Raw genomic sequence first — 22,308 nt, forward strand, 5'->3', positions numbered from 1 at the left:
AGACAACCAATCTGAATTTAGCCTTCAATGGCAAACAGAAAACTTCATAATGTATAGTTCGAGTAAGTCAAGACTGCTGGAATAGGCAGTTTCAGTCACACCCTATTTGAAGATGAGCCAATATGTGTCACTGTCCAATTCAAAATCAGGCAAGTACCTCCTGGTTACATGGTAAACACTACCAAGAACAGGGATTAAAGAAATGAACTAGAAATGGAAGAGAATCCTGTACCGTCCTAGTTACATGGTAAACACTACCAAGAACAAGGATTAAAGAAATGAACTAGAAATGGAAGAGAATCCTGTACCGAACAACTTATGCATTCAATCGATATCAATCTACATACAAAAGTTTGCTACCATTCTAACTAATTTCTATTTAATCTGCTCGTCTTTGAGGAGACGTTACAGATTTTTTAATACAATCTACAATACCTTCAAACTTTACTACCATTTTAACTAATTTCTATTTTATCTGCTTGTCTTTGAGGAGACGTTATAGATTTTTTAATACAATCTGCAATACCTTCACTATCTGCTTGAGGCAGAACACAACCCAAATCATCCTCTTGTTCATCGTCAAGATAAGAGTGAGGTGAATGAAGATTCCCATGAGTCTGGCATGCCTTCATTGTCTTGCAGTGTTCTGCTTCATCATCTCTTATGTTGAGAAACACATCATACAAGTTCTCTTAAAAAAAAAAAAAAAAAAAAAAGATCATTATCATGTTACTCTCCTAAAATCAAAAGAGAGAATGAGCAGATTTTCTTGAAAAGGTTTTAGACAACGAAATGTATAAAAAGTGGAGATTCAATAAGTCAAGCACATGCACCAATAAAGTAGTTTGAAATTATTGTGTGTTTCATCTCCATTAAAATATCAAAACAACAAAATAAGTACAAGAACTATAGGAACCAAAGATTGCAATCACTTCATTTTGCCATCAGAATTTACAAGTTTGAATGCTACAAGTAGATGAAAACTGCCATTTAATTGCAACCTTGCTATTATCATATAATGAGTGGCTCATTATATGATGTAGCAGAAAGGGTAGTCCTCATTATGTAAAAGTATGGGGAAAAGAAAAAGGGGCAAATCCAGTGCACAAGACTCCTGCCACTGCAAGGTCTAGGGAGGGTCATAATGTGCGCAGTCTTACCCGCTTTGCAGAGAGGCTGTTTACGGACTTGAACACAGCAACCTTACCATGAGCAAAGATCTGCCCACTATGTAAAACTGAAACATATGGTGCAAAACAGCTCATCTACATAAATAAACATGTGTGGAGTCAGAAGAGTGGTAAACATAGGAGAATTTCCCTTCTGAACCATTGGCTCCATACTCACAACCCAAAAAGAATCATGGATGGGGATATTCCTGCTCATAATTATATCCAAGGTCATTTTGGTGGATCCATCCAATAGTGGCATCCCATACTCTCAAAAATGTGTGAGATGTTGATGACAGTATCCTCTATCCAGTATCAACAATATACATCACAGAACTTCAAAAGAGAATCAACCTATTAACAAATCCTTATCATAAATATTTAGGCCAGCTACATAAATCTTGACTGGGCATTCCACTGGTTCAAGAAAGTGGGCAACAAAGAGCTATTGAATCAGGCAACAAAAAACTACAGCATGAACCAAACAATGAAGTATGATAGATCCTTACCTATTTTTGGTCTTTGAGAATGGGGAACTTTGGAGGTTTGAAACTCATCTAGAAAAAAATACAACAGAATTGTCAAAATTCATTGCATGACAGAAGACCAAGAACCTTATGCAGCATTTAGTTGACCTACCAAATAAATACAAGTCACCACCAGTATAATATTTGACAGCGATCTCAGGGGCAGGCAAGTTTTTCAACTCATCTGCACCAAAATAAAGATACATATCGTTCAATCAATAGAATATATCAAATTATTACAGTAACATAACACATACACAGGCACAAGCACATACATACAAGACCAAAGATTAACTTATAGATAAATCTATGTTAACTCAGTGTAGGTTCACCTGGAAACAAGTGTACACTATAAATTTTAGGTCTATGAGAAATCCAAAAGAACACATGAAAAAATATAATACAAATACATATACAATACTTGTTTTGATGCTTAATGGAATAAATTGGTGTATACGTAAATAATAGCTTTTGCTACATACAATTAGAAACAGAAAATGCTCAATTAGAAAGGTGCGAAATGGCTTTCCTGGATTTCAAGAGTGTACAGACATATCAGTTTATTTTCTGAAAAGAAAGTACCAACCCATTAATTATATACCCATTGATATTTCACGATCAAACACTACAGATTTTTCCATATATTTTAATCCAGGATCTTGTCTTATTTGATAGTGAAAAAGTAATGGGTATTGATTCATCACGGAAATGAGGAGGGGAAAAAGGGAAAGAAGGGTGCGTCTGTTTGTAACCATGCTTTTTTTGTTCCTATAGGATGACGTGTCAATTATGTAAAGGATCTAATAATGTAAATTCAGACAGATTCCTCATCTGTCTTCGAATCACATTAAGAATCTCAATTCAAGGGTAGTTTAGGTAAACTGCATTCAAATGTGTAAAGATGCCTTTGCAGGTCGCCCATGAATGTGCCTCTCTCTCTCTCTCTCTAAAAGGACTTGATGAGGCAAAATATGTCCCCTTCCTCAGTACGGCTGAAGCGTGTATGCAAACCTGAACAGGACTGACCCACTACCTCGGCCCTCCATCAGACCATGCTGCCACCTCGGCCCTCCATCAGGCCGTGCTGCCACCTTGGCCCTCCAACAGGTCGTGCCGCCACCTCGGCCCTCCATCAGGGCGTGCTGCCACCTCGGCATCTCATCAGGCCTTGATGCCACCTCAGCCTCTCATCAGGCTCGTGCTGCCACCTCAACCCTCCATCAGGCCATGCTGCTACCTCGGCCCTCCATCAGGCCGTGCTACCAGTCACCTCAGCTCGACACAGTCAAGTAATGCACCCAGAAACGTGCACACATCCACTCTTACATTCAAGGGACGTGATCCCTGATCATGGGGGCAGGACTCTATCCACTATACGTCATTAGAGGCATCCACCCCTCTCACGACTTGCACCTCCGAGATCAATGGAGAATATTCCCAGAATATGCCCTGGAACACGGAATATTCTCAGAATCACAGTGCCACTCCCCTCAAGGACTCTACGCCTAAACTAGACTCTCCACAAACGCCCCTCCTTCTCTCTCCATCAGTAGCCTATAAATACCAAGGTAAGCCTCCATCATGGGAGATGGATCAATCACTTCTTTTACTAGAAAAGCTCTCTTGAGCATCTGCTGTAGAAAGATCTGACTTAGGCATCGAAGAGTCCTCCCGTTGGGTCAGCCTGGCTCTCCCCTTTCATCTTTTCTGTACAGGTCGGCCAAAGCTAAGAACTGCAGGGAAGATCATCTGGTCAATTTTACCGCATTAGATTGGCGCCGTCCATAGGAATCGGTTACAAAAAGTCACCTTGGACCAATGCAATTAAGGAGTGAGAAGGTCGTTTCTTCTACGACAACACGAGTAAGATCCACCCACGAGTTACCACTTGGAAGTCCCCATTCACCACTAATGGAAGAGCAGGAGAATGTCCCAGCAGAGACCCCTCCACTAGGACCCCAGCAAACCGAGCCTGATGCGTAAGTTGCCCAAGGAGAGGGGGATCAGAGCAAGCAGAACCCTCAGCTATCTCGCCATGTCCCATCATCCCGGGTAACTCACCCAAACATGGAAGAGCAGATGCAGAGCCTGTAGCTACAGGTGTTAGTGACAAACGCATTGGTGTGGGACTTCATAAGTTAGTTCGGGTCGACACTTCCAGTGCCACGGACTAGTTTAGCTCAGCAGCATAGGCCTATTCTGGGCAGACAACTCAATGATGAATCTCCTGACAACAGTGTCACCCCTCAATCAACAGCAAGGAGGGGGTCGGCCAGAACGTCACATACTGTTCACTAGATACCACCCCGCTCTCCTACCGAGGGGCGCAGGCAAGGTCTAGTTCCAGCCCAGAATGGGAGAGCTCATCGTTCGCGTCACCGGAGCCCAGAGACATATGATGTCCATAGATCCCCACCCCGGGTAGGAAGACTCCAGTTGTCGCCTCAAAGACTCATTAGAGGTGTGCGTCCGCACAGAGAAGAACAAGAAAATTCTCAGAGGATAGCTCAATAAGATCAACCCCATGGAGTCAGGACTCGCCCACCAGGCCGACCAGAGGCACACCACGGCAAGGTCAGGATCGGCCTGGTGATCACCAAGGCAGAGGAAGAAGCCCCAGAAGAGGTGAAAGGGTCACCGAGCCGAGGTGAGAAGGGATGACCTGGAGAGCCGCATCCAGCACCTCACTGAGCAAGTAGAAGGAATGCAGAGGCAAAGGCACCCGGCCGACATGATTGTAACTCCGGCCTATAATGCACTATCCGAAGAACTGATAGACGTCGAGCTACCCTCAAATTTCGTGATACTCGTCTTCAATGGATATGATGGCACCTCAGATCCCTATGATCATCTACTGCATTATAGCTCGGCTATAATGGTTCGTGGTAGGTTAGACGCCGTTCTCTACCGAGCCTTCGCAACCTCATTAAAAGGAGCAGTGCTGGTATGGATGTCAAACTTGCGGCCCCGGTCCATCCACAACTCTGAAGAGCTGACAAGAGCGTTCCTCACACGTTTCCAAGCAAGTATGAAGTAGAAGCAAACTACATAAAACGTGATGAACATGAGGCAGGGAGCGAGAGAGACTATAAGAGAGTTCCTTGCCTGATTCACCAAGGCGACACTGGAGATAAAAAACCTACTGGAAGGAGTGGTGTATAGCACGTTGTGCAATGGGGTAATGCACCCTGATCTGGTCCAGTCTCTGGCCCTTGACTTGCCAGAAACAATGCCCGAGTTGTTAAGACGATGCAATCAATATGTCAACATGGAGGAAGTCCTGGCCGCCAGAGGGATAGCTGATAGGGGTGATCAGTCAGAGAAGAAGAAGAAAAGGACTCTGAGGCCTAGGGACGATTCCCGTGAGCCAAAGAAGAATAGAACAGATCGACCGCTTGACACTGATGAACCCAAGCAATATAAACTTGATCGTTCCCGAACAAACCTGCCCTTAGAAATCCAAGATCAGAAGTATTTTCACTGGCCCAGGCCAATGACGGCTAAACCAGAGGAGAGGAACCCCAATCGGTACTACTGATACCACTGAGACCATTGGCATGACACTGAAGGCTATAATTCTCTGAAAAGGGAAATTGATGAGCTCATCAAGGCTGGATACCTTAACAAGTATTTGAAGCAAAAATATGGAGGGAACTGGCCCGAGTCGAGGAGAGATGATGCAAGGCCGAGCCAAGATAGGACTGAGCCACCGAAAGAACCAATCACTGACCAAGTTGACGAGTATGATAACCAGCTAGTGGGTCCAGCCATTCAAACAATTATGGGTGGACCCATGGTGGAATCAGTCAGAAAAGCCAAAGCACACTCGCGGTTCGTATGTATCACGGAACAGCCTGTCAAAGCCCTCAGAACGGATCCACTCATTACGTTTTATGATAGAGATCTGGAAGAGTTGAACTGGCCTCACAACGACACTGTCATAGTTCAATTAATGGTGGCAAACCACCCCTTCCACAAGGTCTTAATGGACACAGGAGCCTCCATTGACCTCATGTCCTACGAAGCCTTCACAAAACTAGAACTTGGCACCGGGACCCTAAAGCCAGCTCCAGTTTTCCTTGTACGGATTTTCAGGCACACCAGCAGAGCTGGAAGGAGTTGTAGACTTGCCTGTAACCATCGGACAGGGAGCCCAGACAGCCACTACCATGGTTTCTTTTATGGTTTCCAAGATGGCCTCACCCTACAACGTAATGAAATAACCTAGAGGGGGGGTGAATAGGTTATACTAGTGGAAATTAACTCTTTTCGATGTATAGTTCACAAGTGTGACTGCAAGTTAAAATAATGCGGAGAAAATAAAACAAGAACAACCACAACACAAGATTTATAGTGGTTCAACTCAATCTGAGTCTAGTCCACTCCCTACAAGAATCCTCTTGTAAGGTATTCCACTAGTTCTCCCTTTCAGTACAGTAGGTAGGGAAGAAAACCTTTATAATCTTTTTCACGGATAAGAGTATCCTTACAAATCCCCTTTACAGGCAGAGAGGCACCTTTACAATCTCCTTTGCAGTTAGAGATGCATCTTACAATCTCCTTTAAGGTAGAGAGGCACCTTACACTCTTTTAAGGATAAGAGGATCCTTACAATCTCTTAAGGATGAGAGAGTCCTTACACAAGCCTAAGTACAGTCTAGACTTAATGTAAAATAGAAAATGGAGAAGTGGAATAAAAGAGGATTACCTCCGGTGTGGTGCAAATGAAATATACAATGATAATAGAATGAATGCACATTTTGAAGTCTTCTTTATGCTTGTAATGTAAATGCCAAGATGTAGATGAAGACTTGTAGATGGTCTTGAGTTCCTCTTGAATGTAAAATGAAGAACTTGAACTCAAGAGATGGTGTAGACCAATTCTCACTTCTAATGCTCAAATAATGCTTCTCTGAAGTTGAGATTAATTGTTTATTAATGAGTAGTATTAGAGGTATTTATAGATAAGCTTAGGAGAGCATTTTAGGTAGTAAATCTCACTCAAACGGTCATATTCTGGGTCCACCGGTCGACCGCCATTGGTAGCCGGTCGACCGCCAAGAGCCGTTGAGGCAAAATATAGCCGTTGGGGCACATCCAGGCAGTCACTGGTAGACCGGGACTTTTTACCGATCGACTGCCTATGGTCTCGGACAGTTCCGGTCGACCGGGGCTTCCAGCCGGTCGACCGCCAACATGACAGACTGTTTTGACAGAATGCTGTCATACTAACCAGTCGTCAGTATTTTGACCATAACTTTTCGGTCCAACCTTGGATTGACTTGAGATCAGTTGCGTTGGAATCACAACTCAATTTTCTACAACTTCTATGAAGGTTTTATATCCTAATACCAACTCTAAGATTATCCAAAATACCCTTAAGTCAGGTTAATGTGGTTTTCACAGAATTTCACTAGAACATATTTTTCCTAATATGTTCCTCACCACTTAGAGAGACTTTCCATACTTGGTCAAGGTATGCTCTATGGTCATTCTAGTGTGATGCAATGCACATGCATGTGGTGAGTGCATATATATATTTGGAGGTTACAAATTACATTAAAAATGACCAATCTATCCTAGTGGTCTTCTTCTTCACTTGAACCTTCCACTCTTTGGCACTTTATCTTCTTTTCATCTTGTTTGCAATATCCATGCTTTAAGCTTCATGTCTTGACATCTTGAAGCTTAAATTCTTATGATATCTTCTTCAAGCATTGATGCCAACTTGTTGATACTCTTCATTTGATGACTTCAATCTTCATTTCTTCGTTTCATTCACCAAATTCGATCTTTGATATGAAGTCTCTACAAAACAATACTTAAAGGAAAATTGTGACATACCTTCATATGTTTGTTATCATCAAAACAAACTATAGGAGTGTGGGCATATCCCTAACAATCTCCCCCTTTTTGATGATGACAAACAGATGATTCTCAAATAAAATATATAATCAATTATCAATATGTTGGAGAATCATTTCACAATTTCTCCCCCTTTGTCAACAGCAAAAAGTGGGGTATTAAAAATCTCTATATTGTCTTTTTCCTATTGTAACCTTAATAAGGAGTGTGGGCAAAATAGCCCCCTCTAAGGGTATGCTTAAAAAATAAGCATGTAGTCAAGACTAAAACATGCTCCCCCTAAGCATATGCATCATGTAAAAATACATTCAAAAAACGAGTATTAAGGTAAAGCTCCCCCTAAAAATATGCAATGGATGTCAATAAAGCTAACATACATTCAAGTAAGATAGATCATTAAAAATTCTAAGATGGTTGATGATGCCAATCATTGTCAATTTTGACAAACATTCTACTATTTCAAAACTTCCAGCAAATATATCTATCAGAGAACTTTTTGGAGTAGGATATTTCATCCCTTCTCTAATGATGTCAAAACAACCATCAATGCAGCATCCATCTTTTACTTTGGCTCTTTAAGCTAATAGAATCAAGCATATATTGGTCCCCATAATCTCATGGGTCCATCCATGTTACAATCAAAATATCCCTTCGGTTTCCAAACCCTTTTGGGTGTGTGAGGTCTAAATGGTGTGTATGCCCTTTGTGAATCATATATTTCATAATGTGCAGGTGGCCTGTAAGATTTAAAATCTCTTTGAGTCTTATATGGCCTATAAAGTGGATAAGACCTTTGATGTATTTACGGCCAATAGCGAGTATGTGGTCTAAAATCCCTTTGAGATTTGAAATTCCTTTGAGGTCTATCATGCCTCTTGGAGGGAGTGTAATAATACGCATAATGGATGTTATTCCTTTTTGGAACTTGCCTTTGGTCATTATGGAGATTTCTTCTCTTTGGAGAAACTACATTTTCTTTTTCTTTCCCTTGAGGTGAGGTTCCACCATCATAGCCAAGTCCTTCTTTGTTTTGAGGACTTTTGCATTGGGATTCTAATAATGTATCCAAAGTCTTTTGACCTTTAGTAAATGTATGAAATATGGTAGTTAACTTTGAGTTATCCTCCTCAAGTTCATACATTTTAGATGTCAAGGATTCTATCCTCTTGTTAAGAGAAAGAACCTCCTTTTCCAAATAAGACTTTTCAGTCTCAAGTTTCAAACTTTCTTCATATAAAGCTTCAAAAGCTTGTTGAAGATCATCATCGTTAGATTCATTATTTAAAGTATCTAAATAATGAGATTGAGAACTTACCTCTCGTTCTTTGTCTCCATAAACCATTAAGGCAAGGTCTGTGACTTCTTCATCGGAGTCACTTTCATCTTCATCCGATGAGACTTCCTCATCATTCTCTTCTTCACTTTCTTCATCCAATTCTTTGGATGCTTTGAAAGCAATGAATTTGGGATGTGCTTTCTTGAATTCTTCATGGAGATCCTTTTCATGGGTAAGAAGTGAACCCATTAATTCATATAGACTTATCTCGTTCAAGTCTCGGGCTTCATTGATAGCAGTCGTCTTTGATTTCCACTTGGTAGGTAGTGATCTAAGAATTTTTCTGGCCGTCTTAGAGTTAGTGTAAGTCTTACCAAGTCCTTTCAAGGAATTTACAATATTAGTAAATCTAGTAAACATGTCAGAAATATTTTCATATTCATGCATTTGAAATAATTCATATTCTTGTATAAGCATGTCTACTTTTCTTTCTCTTACCTCTATAGTACCTTCATGTGTTACTACAAGTGTGTCCCAAATTTCTTTCGCGTTTTCACATATACTTACTCTGTTGAATTCTTCCTCATTTAAAGCACATTGGAGGTAGGTGAGAGCCCTAAAATTGTATTGAAGAAGTACTAGATCATTGGCTGTCAATTCTGATTCATCCTTTGGCACCGTCTTTCCATTTACAATTTTAGTGATGACATATGGTCCTCTTTCTATAGTTCTCCAAACAAGAAAATTATATCCACAAATAAAATTCTTAAATCTACATTTCCAGAAGGAGAAGTTTTCTCCATTGAAGTATGGAGGCCTAGATGCATCCATTCCTTCAGGTGGTCGATTAAATGTAATCATGATCTTTGACTCACTTTAAGACAACTTAGTCTTATATATTGAGCTGCCGCTCTGATACCAATTGAAGTAACCTAGAGGGGGTGAATAGGTTATACTAGTGAAAATTAACTCTTTTCGATGTATAGGTCACAAGTGTGACTGCAAGTTAAAATAATGCGAAGAAAATAAAACAAGAACAACCACAACACAAGATTTATAGTGGTTCAACTCAATCTGAGTCTAGTAAGAGTATCCTTACAATCCTAAGTATAGTCTAGAATTGTAAAAAAAACAGAAAATAAGAAATAGTGGAATAAGAGGAATACCTCAAGTATGGTGCAAATGAGAATGAATAATAAATGATGAGTGATGCACTTTATGTAAAGTCCTCTCTTACGGCTTTGACTTGCACAGGAGAGAGTAGAGGACTTTGATTAAGACTGGAGCCTCTTGTTTGGGATTTGTGTAACTAAATAACTCAAGTAGAATAAACTTCTCTAATGCTTGCAATAATGCTCTTAAATCTCTTTCTTAATAAATAATTAATTAAGAGTGATTAGGGTATTTATAGGTGAATTTAGTAAAGCATTTTAAGTAGGGAATCAAGCTCTAACAGACATATTTTGGATATACCGGTCGACCGCCAAGAGCCGTTGAGGCAAAATATAGCCGTTGGGGCACATCCAGGCAGTCACCGGTCAACCGAGACTTTTTACCAGTCGACCGCCTATGGTCTCGGACAGTTCCGGTCGACCGGGGCTTCCAGCCGGTCGACCGCCAACATGACAGACTATTTTGACAGAATGCTGTCATACTAACCAGTCGTCAGTATTTTGACCATAACTTTTTGGTCCAACCTTGGATTGACTTGAGATCAGTTGTGTTGGAATCACAACTCAATTTTCTACAACTTCTATGAAGGTTTTATATCCTAATACCAACTCTAAGATTATCCAAAATACCCTTAAATCAGGTTAATGTGGTTTTCACAGAATTTCACTAGAACATATTTTTCCTAATATGTTCCTCACCACTTAGAGAGACTTTCCATACTTGGTCAAGGTATGCTCTATAGTCATTCTAGTGTGATGCAATGCACATGCATGTGGTGAGTGCATATATATATATATATATATATGTGGTGGTTACAAATTACATTAAAAATGACCAATCTATCCTAGTGGTCTTCTTCTTCACTTGAACCTTCCACTCTTTGGCACTTTATCTTCTTTTCTTCTTGTTCGCAATTCCATGTCTTTAAGCTTCATGTCTTGACATCTTGAAGCTTAAATTCTTATGATATATTCTTCAAGCATTGATGCCAACTTGTTGATACTCTTCATTTGATGACTTCAATCTTCATTTCTTCGTTTCATTCACCAAATTTGATCTTTGATATGAAGTCTCTACAAAACAATACTTAAAGGAAAATTGTGACATACCTTCATATGTTTGTTATCATCAAAACAAACTATAGGAGTGTGGGCATATCCCTAACATGTAATCCTTGGCCAACCTGGTCTCAATGGCCTTGGGACAATTGTGTCCACTAAGCACATGAAAGTCAAATTCCCCGCCAGCAATGGAGTTGGAGAATGCAAGTCCAGCTAGAAGGAATCCTGGGAATGCTATGCAAACTTCATAAAATCTGTCAAGAAACCATGCTTGAGCCTAGCATGTACAGTAGAAATTGTTGATTACCGAGATGAAAGCCTCCTGACCCGAGCTGAACCAGTAGAAGAACTGCTTACTTTCCCAATCACTGAGGCTAGTAGACACTTTTATCAATAGATAGTTTTATCAGTAGATTGCATTGAAATCCCATCGATTGGGTGTTAGTCTTATAGATTTTATATTGTTAGCACCTTAGCTTCCATATCTCAATTATTCAATTTTATTCACGGAGCGGATTAGATTTTATTTCAAAGCAATGTATTTGTCCCAAGTGCATACCACACATCAATATACTATGAAGCTTCTCTCAAATGTCTGGCTCTTCTAAGGAAACAAAGACCTTAACAACTAAGGTAAAAAGACTGGACTACCGCTTGGCAGCATTTAAAACTGAGCTACAGCTTGGAATCATCTAGGACCGAGGTACAAGCTCGGCAGCATCTAAGACCGTGCTCAAGCCCGGCACTATTAAGACCAGACCCTAGTTTGGCAACTCAAGCCCTTACGCATTAAGGCATGCAAGCCCGACGACTCGGCACATCAAGCCCTACGCATTAAGGCACGCAAGTCCGAGCCCCGGCTCCGCACCTTAAGCCCTTACGCACTAAGGCACTCAAGCCCGAGCCCCAACTCGGCACATCAAGCCCTTACGTATTAAGGCACTCAAGCCCAAGCCCGAGCCCTAGCTCGGCACATCAAGCCTTTTGCATTAAGGCATTCGAGCCCGAGTCTCGACTTGGCACATCAAGCCCTTACGCACTAAGGCATGCAAGCCCGAGCCCCAGCTTGGCACCTTAAGCCTTCACGCCTTAAGGCATGCAAGCTCGAGCACCGGCTCGACACCTCAAGCTCTTACACACTAAGGCATGTAAGCCCAAGCCCAGGTCGGCACCTCAAGCCCTTATGCACTAAGGCATGCAAGCTCGAGCCTAGCTCGGCATGCACTAAGGCATGTAGAACGAGCACGGCTCGACACCTTAAGCCCTTACGCACTAAGGCACGCAAGCCCGAGCATGGCTTGGCACCTTAAGCCCTTACGCATTAAGGCACGTAATCCAGAGCATGGCTCAACACTCAAGTCCTTACGCATTGAGGCATACAAGCCAGAGCCCCGGCTCAGCACCTCAAGCCCTTACTTATTAAGGCATGTGAGCCCAAGCCCCGGCTAGGCACCTCAAGCCCTTACGCACTAAGGCATGCAAGCCCGAGTCCCAACTCGGCACCTTAAGCCCTTACTCACTAAGGCATGCAAGCCCAAGCCCCAGCTCGGCACCTCAGGCCTTTACGTATTAAGGCACGTAAGCCAGAGCATGGCTCAACACTCAAGCCCTTACGTATTAAGGCATGCAAGCCCGAGAACCAGCTTAGCACCTTAAGCCCTTAAGCACTAAGGCATGCAAGCCCGACTCCAGCTGGGCATGCACTAAGGCATGCAAACCGAGCACGGCTCGACACCTCAAGCCCTTATGCACTAAGGCATGTAAACTCGAGTATGGCTCGGCACCTCAAGCCCTTACGCACTAAGGCACGCAAGCCCGAGCATGGCTTGGCACCTCAAGCCCTTACGCATTAAGGCACGTAAGCCAAAGCATGGCTCAACACTCAAGTCCTTACGCATTGAGGCATGCAAGCCAGAGCCCCGGCTCAGCACCTCAAGCCCTTACTTATTAAGGCATGTGAGCCCAAGCCCCGGCTGGGCACCTCAAGCCCTTACCCACTACGGCATGCAAGCCCGAGTCCCAACTCGGCACCTTAAGCCCTTACTCACTAAGGCATGCAAGCCCGAGCCCCAGCTCGGTACCTCAGGCCTTTACGTATTAAGGCACGTAAGCCAGAGCATGGCTCAACACTCAAGCCCTTACGTATTAAGGCATGCAAGCCCTAGAACCAGCTCGGCACCTTAAGCCCTTACGCACTAAGGCATGCAAGCCCGACTCCAGCTGGGCATGCACTGAGGCATGCAAACCGAGCACGGCTCGACACCTCAAGCCCTTATGCACTAAGGCACGTAAACCCGAGCATGGCTCGGCACCTCAAGCCCTTACGTATTAAAGCACGTAAGCCAGAGCACAGCTCAACACTTCAAGACCTTACACATTAATTCATATAAGCCCAAGCCCCGGCTTGGCACTTCAGGACCTTACGCGTTAAGGCATATAAGCCCGAGCAGGGCACGGCACCTCAAGACCTTACGCAATAAAGCATGCAAGCCCCAGCCTCGACTCGGCACCACAAAAGACCTTAACGCGAGGCACATTAAAAGATCGAGCCCCAGCTCGGCACCCCTATGGCTAGTCCCAGGCTTGGCACCTCAAGAGCTCATAAGCTAGACATGGAAGATCAATTCCGAGCTCAGATAGGGAACAGAGCCACACTCAGATAGCTGTACTGGTCCTTATTCTTCCAAAAGTTACTCATTTCGAGCTGGATCAAAGTACAAGAAAATAAAGAAAGAAGCACAAGAATGCTAAGAGATGACATCAAAACAAATTTTCCATTCATCAAAAAAAGGGGGAAAAGCCCTCAAAGTGCATCACTCCCAAAGGAGACATCTACATAAATATATATACAAGGCTAATCTCGGGGGGCTAATCCACGGGCCTAGCTCTTCACTTGGCTATCCTTTGAGTCGGATCACCTCTTCACCAACGTTGATCGAGCCACAGAGCTGCACCAAAGTAGCAGGGACGGGAACGTGCTACTCATAGTTCGTCAAATCGTAGCCTGGCATCTTACTCGGGATGAACCGGATGGCATCCTCCGAGCTGACCTGATACGAAGCAATGTTAATGTCAACCAACTTCTGATAGGCCTAAGGGTTCAACCACCTCTTTGACCTCCAGCTCGGCTCAGTGTTGCCTTCCCAGCTCACTAACCCTAGCTGCGAGCTCCTCCTCCTTGCGAGAGCCCTGAGTCTCAGACAACTCATCCTAGAGAGCATCATTCTCCTTCATCAAGTTGTTGTTGGCATTGAGCTGCTTAACAACCTCCTGTTCCAGCTCTCCAGTTATCAACCCAACATCATTGGCACAGACCTCCTCAGATCGGGCCATTTTCTTCTCAACCTCCAGCTGGACTGTGATCTTGTGTGGCTCCCCATGAAGGTGCTTTACCTCCTTTGCCTTTGAACAAATGACAACCATGTCCTTGAACCGTTGAACAGCCTCGGCTGAGAAAGTGAAGCAGCGCGTTTTGCATCGAATTAAATACTCTAGTAGATCGATTCGAACTGTTAGAGTGGGGGGTTGTGTAGAAACGCAACCCTAAAATGATACAGAAGATAATGGAAAAACAAAACAAACAATCCATACCGATTTTACGAGGTTTGGCAAGGTTGCCTACGTCCCCGGTGAGATGAGATCCTGCTTCACTATCAATGGAGAATAGGGTTACAGTACTCGTCCTCACACCTCTCAGTATTGCTTGCATTACAGAGAAAGAAACCTCGCTACAAATATATAGCGAAAAAACCCTAATCTGAAAAAATCCTGTCTAGGTGCTACACCAGTACCCCCTGGATTAAACTGCGACGGAATACAAGACATCATACACCAACAGGCTGGTGATGAGGTAAAATATGTCCCCTTCCTCAGCACAGCTGAAGCGTGTATGCAAACTTGAACAGGACTGACCCACTACCTCAGCCCTCCATTAGGCTGTGCTGCCACCTCGGCCCCCCATTAGGCCGTGCTGCCACCTCGGCCCTCTAATAGGCCATGCCACCACCTCGACCCTCCATCAGGTTGTGCTGCCACCTCGACATCTCATCAGGCCGTGATGCCACCTCGGCATCTCATTAGGCCGTGCTGCCACCTCAGCCCTCCATCAGGCCGTGCTACCACCTTGGCCCTCCATCAGGCCATGCTACCAACCACCTCTGTTCGACCAACCTATCACCTCGGCTCGACACAATCAAGTAATGCACCCGAAAATGTGCACACATCCACTCCTACATTCAAAGAATGTGATCCCTGATCATGGGGCTAGGACTCTATCCACTACACGTCATCAGAGGCGTCCACCCCTCTCACGACTTGCACCTCTGAGATCAATGGAGAATATTCCCAAAATATGCCCTGGAACCCAGAATATTCCCATAATCACAATACCACTCCCCTCAAGGACTCTACGCCTAAACTAGATCTCCACAAACGCCCCTCCTTCTCTCTCCATCAGTAGCCTATAAATACCAAGGTAAGCCTCCATCATGGGGGATGGATCAATCACTTCTTTTACTAGAAATTTCTATTAAACATCTGCTGTGGAAAGATCTGACTTAGGCATCGGAGAGTCCCCCATCGGATCAGCCTGGCTCTCCCCTGTCATCTCTTCTGTGCAGGTCTGCCAAAGCACCAAGAACTTCAAGGAAGATCATCTGGTCAATTTTTACCACATCAGGACTGGTTTGTGGTTTGATGTGAATTCCTAGACCTGTTTCACCATCTTTTGACTTAAAAAATTCAGAAAATTGAACTTTCCCGCATTACCTAAACTTGATTTACATCAATTTTCATACTAGGCCATTTTACCACTTTTGGCTTAAATTACATCCCCGAACACTATGAGGATTCATCAATTAATAGAAATAAGGTGCCGAGGACAAATTCTTTTGAGTTCGAAAGCGACTTAGCCCTAGATCACAACACTCCAACTCTAGGGATAGCAAAGAAAGGTACTAACCGATCATGTATCCTTTTATTAAATTTCCAAGAATTTTCAGAATGAATTTTCTGCACTTGTATTTGGAAACTTCATCATTTATGGCTACTGTTAGATCTGATTTTCTGCATATAAGTTGTGAATTTTGTGTTAGTAGACATTCCCAAAACCAAGTTCTCTCAATCCTACTTATATTCGATTTCCCAAACCTCTCCCACTATATATAGGTACCTACCAATACAAATGAGGCTTCAAATATTGTATACACCAAATTAATTCATTACGAAAAAATAATTCCCATAAGTATCAAACGAGTAGGCTGGAGGAAATGATATATATAGAAAAAAGAATGCTACATCCTCGTGTACCCTACATCCTCACACATGGGGAAGTGGAATCAGGTTATGAAAAGACGCCCATGCCCCCGGCTTCACTTCCCTATTTGTGTGGGCATAGGGTACATTAGGAAGTAGTGTTCTTTAACCCTGGGCAAGGTGCAAGTACACGTCAGAGCGCTGGCTAGGAGAGCATGTGGGAACATCTTCAGCGACGGAGCAGTCTTTCTGCACCTACTGTGTCTAGGCATGTACCTGCGCCAGCGGGTAGTTCTTTCTCCCTATATATATACACACATTGATAAATTAAATAATAAAAGTTAAGAAAAATTACATCCCCCTTCCCTATAGTTTGCAAAAATTATGCGTGGATCCAAGGGTTTTAGCGAATTATGCCCCCCTCCCCTAAAGCATGAAACATTCTTACATTTGAGTCCGATCCGTTAGAGACCGGGAGTTTGAATCCGTTATATGGTAAGGTCATTTTTTTATACCTAAAACACCCCCAGAACAAAGTGAAGTGGCCAAAATACCCTTCACTAAAAATGAGTTTGAAAAGGGAAAATCCTCTCATCGTCTCTTTCATCCAAAAGTGTCTCGGATAAGCCCTAACTACAATGAGGTGTTCATCTAAGCTCTTTCCCTCTTTCCCTCTTTCAATCTCATCTTCTGTCTTCATCCAAGCCCTTTCCATCTTTCAATTCATCGTCTTCATCTACACAAAAGGTTCGATCGACTGTGTGAGAAGCGATGCAATCTCGGTTCATACCTCAGACGTGAGAAGCAACGGAATCCTTGCGAAGTCAACAGAACCTCTAGACGATGATGGCATCTTCATGAACCTCACGGAAGGTTCAATCGACTGTGTCCTTGCTGGTATTTCCCTCTGAATTGGAAAAAGGAACATGTGTATCTTCAAATTTAGGGAATATAGAGAAAAAGGAAAATGCATATCTTCAATCTACCCTGTTTCCGATTCAATTGTGCATATTATTGCCTTTTTTTTTACTAGGATTTGCAAGTGTTCTTTTTTATTTGATTTGCTCTTTATGGTTTCTTTGATTTTGAAATGGATTCTCTTACTCTTACTGAGATCGCTGACACTGAGCAAAGAGAGATTGTTTGATTTTTTTTTTTTCTCTTATGAGGTTGTGTAGTTTTTGGAAGGATACTTTCAATTATAATGGGATTCATCAAAAGTGGAAGAAGATTGAATTGAATTTTGTGGATTTTTTTTTCTCTTCTGAGGTTCTATAGTTTTTGGAAGGAGACTTTCAATTATAATGGGATTCATCAAAAGTGGAAGAAAATTGAATAGAATTTGTGGCTTAATAATCATTGATAAGAGTTTTTGCTTCTTAATATTTTCATAGTTTAATTTTAACCTCATAAGTTGTAGTGATTCTAAATTACATAAAGTTTAAAATCATCTCCCAATATCACCTCTTGATATTTTTATTTCTTTGTTATGTAGTGATGGAATTGAGGTGTAGAGTTTTGTTTAACTGGCAGGAGAGATATGCGGAGAATATTATAGACCCAGAAAGATATAGTTATATAGAGTTGCTATGTGATGTCTATAGCACTGTGGTAGATCATGTCCCTGCTGGTCATGATGTAACATTCAAAATGAAGTCTACACTCCTAAACAATGGAGATTTGATATTAGGAGATGACAGCTTTGTGCTACGACTACTCTCTTTAAATACCAATCAAGATGTTATAAAAGTGACTATGTTTGATCTTACATGGAGTGATGTGGAGAAAGATCAATGTACCATCAACTCACATTCCAACAATGTTATCTCAAGGGACAATACTTTACATGGACATTGTTATAGAATGGATGATGATGAGGATGGTTATGGATACCAGAACATGAGAAGAAATATGGCAAAGCAAGTTGTTGTTGGAGGGGGTTCCAATGCAATGACCTGTAGCACGCATGCAGGAAGTTCAAGTGTAAGTGGAGGTGCAAACCCTAAACACAATGCTAGTGCTAGGAGCACATATTATGAAATGGCTAGTGGAGGGACTTTTGATATGTTAGATATGACAAGACATAATTCAACAGAGAGTTCTAGTGGTAATTCTGAGAGTAGTTCACATGTTGCAAAGGCTATTATTTTGTCTCAGTCAAATGCTAATGCAAGTGATAACTCTCAAGGTTCTTCACCCACTACAAACAGGACTAAGCATTCTAAGCATGAATGAAGTAAGGAAATTAAAGAGCCTGTAGATCCTGAGCCTGTTAGGCGACAGTCAAGTGAGGAACCTAATTATGGGAGCAAGGGTAAGGGAGCTGATGTGCCTGACATCATATCTTTAGATGATTCAGATAATAGTGATGCAGATTTTGTTTATGATTCAACAGATCATGGTGAATTGAGTAACAGTGAAAGTGAGCTTGAAGATTCTGATGAAAACAATGATGTAGAGTGTGAGCATGAGAAGGATGTAGGTAGTGAGTATGAGAAGGATGTAGGCAACCATAACGAGCTAGATGATTATGATCCAAATGTACATGATCCAGATGGTTTTGAGCCAGTAATTTGCCATGATGATAGTGATGATAGCAACTTTAATGTTAGAGCAATTTATCTTGATGTGAATGAGTTCAAATTTAAGCTTAAAGAGTTTGATATCTACCACATTTTTGAGCTCATATTTGAAAGAAATGAGAAGGTAAGGGTCATAGTGAGGTGCACAGCCGAGGATTGTTCATGGAGAGTTCATGTCTCACCAACCGATCATGGGGCTGCATTATTATTGAAGACCCTGAACCCAAACCACACTTGTACATGGCAGTCTGGTCATAAGCTTATTACCACACATTGGATAGTTAAGAAACTTGAATCTGAGCTACGAGCTGACCCTGAGTTGGATCATGATGTTATGACTGCTATGCTATGCAAGAACTATAGGGTTAATTGTGATGTTCCATATATGAAATTTTATAGAGCCCAACAAATTACATTGGAAAAAAATGATGGTAGTCACTCAAAGTCATATTCTTTTTTACCTGTATATGGTAGGCTAATACTGCACAGGAACCCAGGAAGTATTTTTAAACTCTAGTATGAGCACAGAAATGGCATGCAAGCATCATCAATATTCAAGAAGTTGTTTGTTTGCTTCCATGCATGTAAGGAAGACTTTGTGAATGGTTGTAGACCATTCTTGGGAATTGATGATTGCCATTTGAAGGGCCAGTATGGTGGTGTTTTATTATCAGCCTTATCTACTGATGGGAATAACGGGGTGTTATTGCCTATTGATGGGAATAACGGGGTGTTATCGCCTATGGATTTGTGGAAATTGAAAATAAAGCAAGTTAGAGATTTTTCCTTGAATGTTTATATGAAGCACTGGCAACTGCTGGTAATAACACTTCTTTGACATTTATGTCAGATAGCCAAAAGGTATACCATTCCATTCCTTAAAAATAGTATTAGTTTTTTTTTTCCCCTTTTTTTTTGAATGGTCAGTATTTAATTTATTGAATTGTGTGTTTCATATGGACTGGCAGATATCATCCATGATAACTTTCCCAATGCTCACATTCAAAATTGTAGTAGACACATCTACATGAATTTCAAGGGGAAATACAACAGTCTCTTGTTGAAGAAGTACTTTTGGGAAGCTTCCACAACACCTACTATGCATCTATTTCAGAGTGCAATGAATTCCATCAAAGAGATCAACATCAAGGCATATGAGTGGTTAAAGAAGAAGCCGTCAGCATTATGGTCTAGACATGCTTTCCATATTGGTTGTAAGAATGATTCAATCACTTACAATATGACAAAAAGTTTCAACAACTGGGTTGGTGATTTTCGCAGTAAACCCATTTTGTCTGTGATTGATAGTATTAGGATTAAAATAATGGATAAATTGAATAAGAGATACTATCAAAGTCTTTCATTGAATGGGACTGTCACTCCTATTGTGAAGAAGAAGATTGTTGAAGTATATGAACTCTCGAGGAAATACAAGGTGTACCTTGGTAATACAGATGAATTTGAGGTGGTAGATTCTTTCCACAGAAGACATGTGGTTAATTTGAGGTTGCGAACATGTGGATGCAAAGATTGGGAATTATCAGGTATACCTTGCAAGCATGCAGTGGCTGCCATTGTCCATAAGAGAGAAAAAATTGAAGACTATTGTGCAACTTACTTTACAAAGAAAAATTATATGAAGACATATGAACATATGATATTTTCCATCCCAGATGTATCTGAGCTAGGCATTGGGTTAGATCTAGGGAGTTATCCAACCACCACTTTTGAAGAGAGGAGTAGGTAGACCGAGCACGGGTGAAAGGAAAAGGGAACCTTGGGAGGTACCTCCTGTTAATTTTAGAAAGAAGACAAGATATCTCAAATGCAAGATTTGCAAGAGACCAGGCCATAATAAGAGAACTTGTGGAAGAGGCTCTCCTGAGGGAAAATAGAAGGGTTCTTCAAGCCATAGATCTGCTGGGAAGGTATATCACATTATCATTTTCTTGCATTTTTTTTAAACCTATAATATGCACTAATACTGATGTTGCATTTTTTGTTCTTAAAGGAAAGAAGAAGTGGCAATGATGACCAAGATGATGCAAGCTTGTCCCAAATGGTTACTAGGTCACAAGTTTCTACAACAACTGATGTTGGTGATTCAGTACAAGCAAGACTTAAAAAGAAGATGACAGATAAGTGAGAGAAAAGGAAAGCAAGGAAGAAGTAGGCGATGGTGATTGAGGAAGGTAGAGAATTGGAGATCCACTTTTTTGTTTTTTGTTTTTTGTTTTTTTTTTAGAATCATTATGTAATTTGAACAATGGATGTACTGAGTCATGGTAATGTATGAAACTCTTGATATGTGATGGAGTTGTGATGTTGGATTTCATGATTTTGAATCTATAAGATTGTATATGTTGGATTTCTAAATCAGGTATTTTCAGATGTTAGTATTATAGGGGAAATGCTGTCTAATTTTTCATATTTTTTTTTTTTCAATTTTGTAAATCAGGTACTTTCATATATTTGCAACTTACTTCACATATATGCATGAAAACAGCAATGGTAGAAATAAGATCACATTTTAATTACCATATTGGTTTCAATTACACATTCCTTCAACCATCCAAACCATGCCAAACATCAAAGAGTTGTAGACTAGGTACATTGATATCAAAATCCTAAAGAAACATCTTAACAAAGACTTCTAAACTTTTACAAACATTACAACCAATAGCACAATAAAAAAACATAAAACAACTTATCCAAGCAGCTTCAAATTTTCATTGAATCTCTTCACCTGCCTCAATCTTATCTTCACACTACGTATCCCATCCTTCAACTGTTGAAACTCATGAGGGCTCGGGTTGTTTGAAGGTTCACTTCTGACTGATGTCACATTCACTGGCTCACACCAAGCAAAAAACCTGTGCAATCTCTGGACATGTGTAGTAGAGTCTGTTAGGGTTTTCTCTGGACTCCGATACCTTGACTGCAGCTCTTCTGTGACATTTGCATTTAACGTTAACATACCTCAGACCATCGGCTTGGTTCATGGAAGTTACAATGCAAGTAGACATCGTATCTGCAATACCCAAAAGTTTAAACTCAATTAGATATACCAACAAATAATCCCAACCATTGCATCTCAGAAATAATTCCAAAATTTTATACAATATATATTAAAAACTTCCAAGTGTGCATAGGCTGCTATATTGGGAAAGGCTTTACGCGTGGATATTGACATTGTCATCACCACTCGAGGCCTCAATTGGAATTACCACTACTCAACTGTGAATCACAACAGGTCTGGAACTGAATCAACACAGGAACAAAACAAAAGGCTGAAACCAAATTTCATCAACTCAAAACATAAAACAAGGGGGGTTGTGAATTGAATCATTGTTTATAGATTAAAAAGAAAGTTGTCCACAAAGAGAAAGTGTACTTAAAAAA

General features: G+C 41.4%; 1 protein-coding gene across 1 annotated transcript in view; it reads right to left on the reverse strand.

The window, feature by feature from the left end:
• Nucleotides 1–455: 455 nt before the first annotated feature.
• LOC122063757 (ubiquinol oxidase 4, chloroplastic/chromoplastic-like) overlaps nt 456–22,308 on the reverse strand; it is a 26,240-nt gene continuing 4,387 nt past the window's right edge. The window contains exons 4-6 of the mRNA XM_042627465.1: nt 1,809–1,880; nt 1,679–1,726; nt 456–691 (exon numbers count right to left, since the gene is read on the reverse strand). Coding sequence (XP_042483399.1) covers nt 456–691; nt 1,679–1,726; nt 1,809–1,880 — 356 coding nt within the window. The remainder of the gene's footprint in view (nt 692–1,678; nt 1,727–1,808; nt 1,881–22,308) is intronic.

This window comes from Macadamia integrifolia, chromosome 2, assembly GCF_013358625.1.
Source record: "Macadamia integrifolia cultivar HAES 741 chromosome 2, SCU_Mint_v3, whole genome shotgun sequence".
NCBI lineage: Eukaryota > Viridiplantae > Streptophyta > Magnoliopsida > Proteales > Proteaceae > Macadamia > Macadamia integrifolia.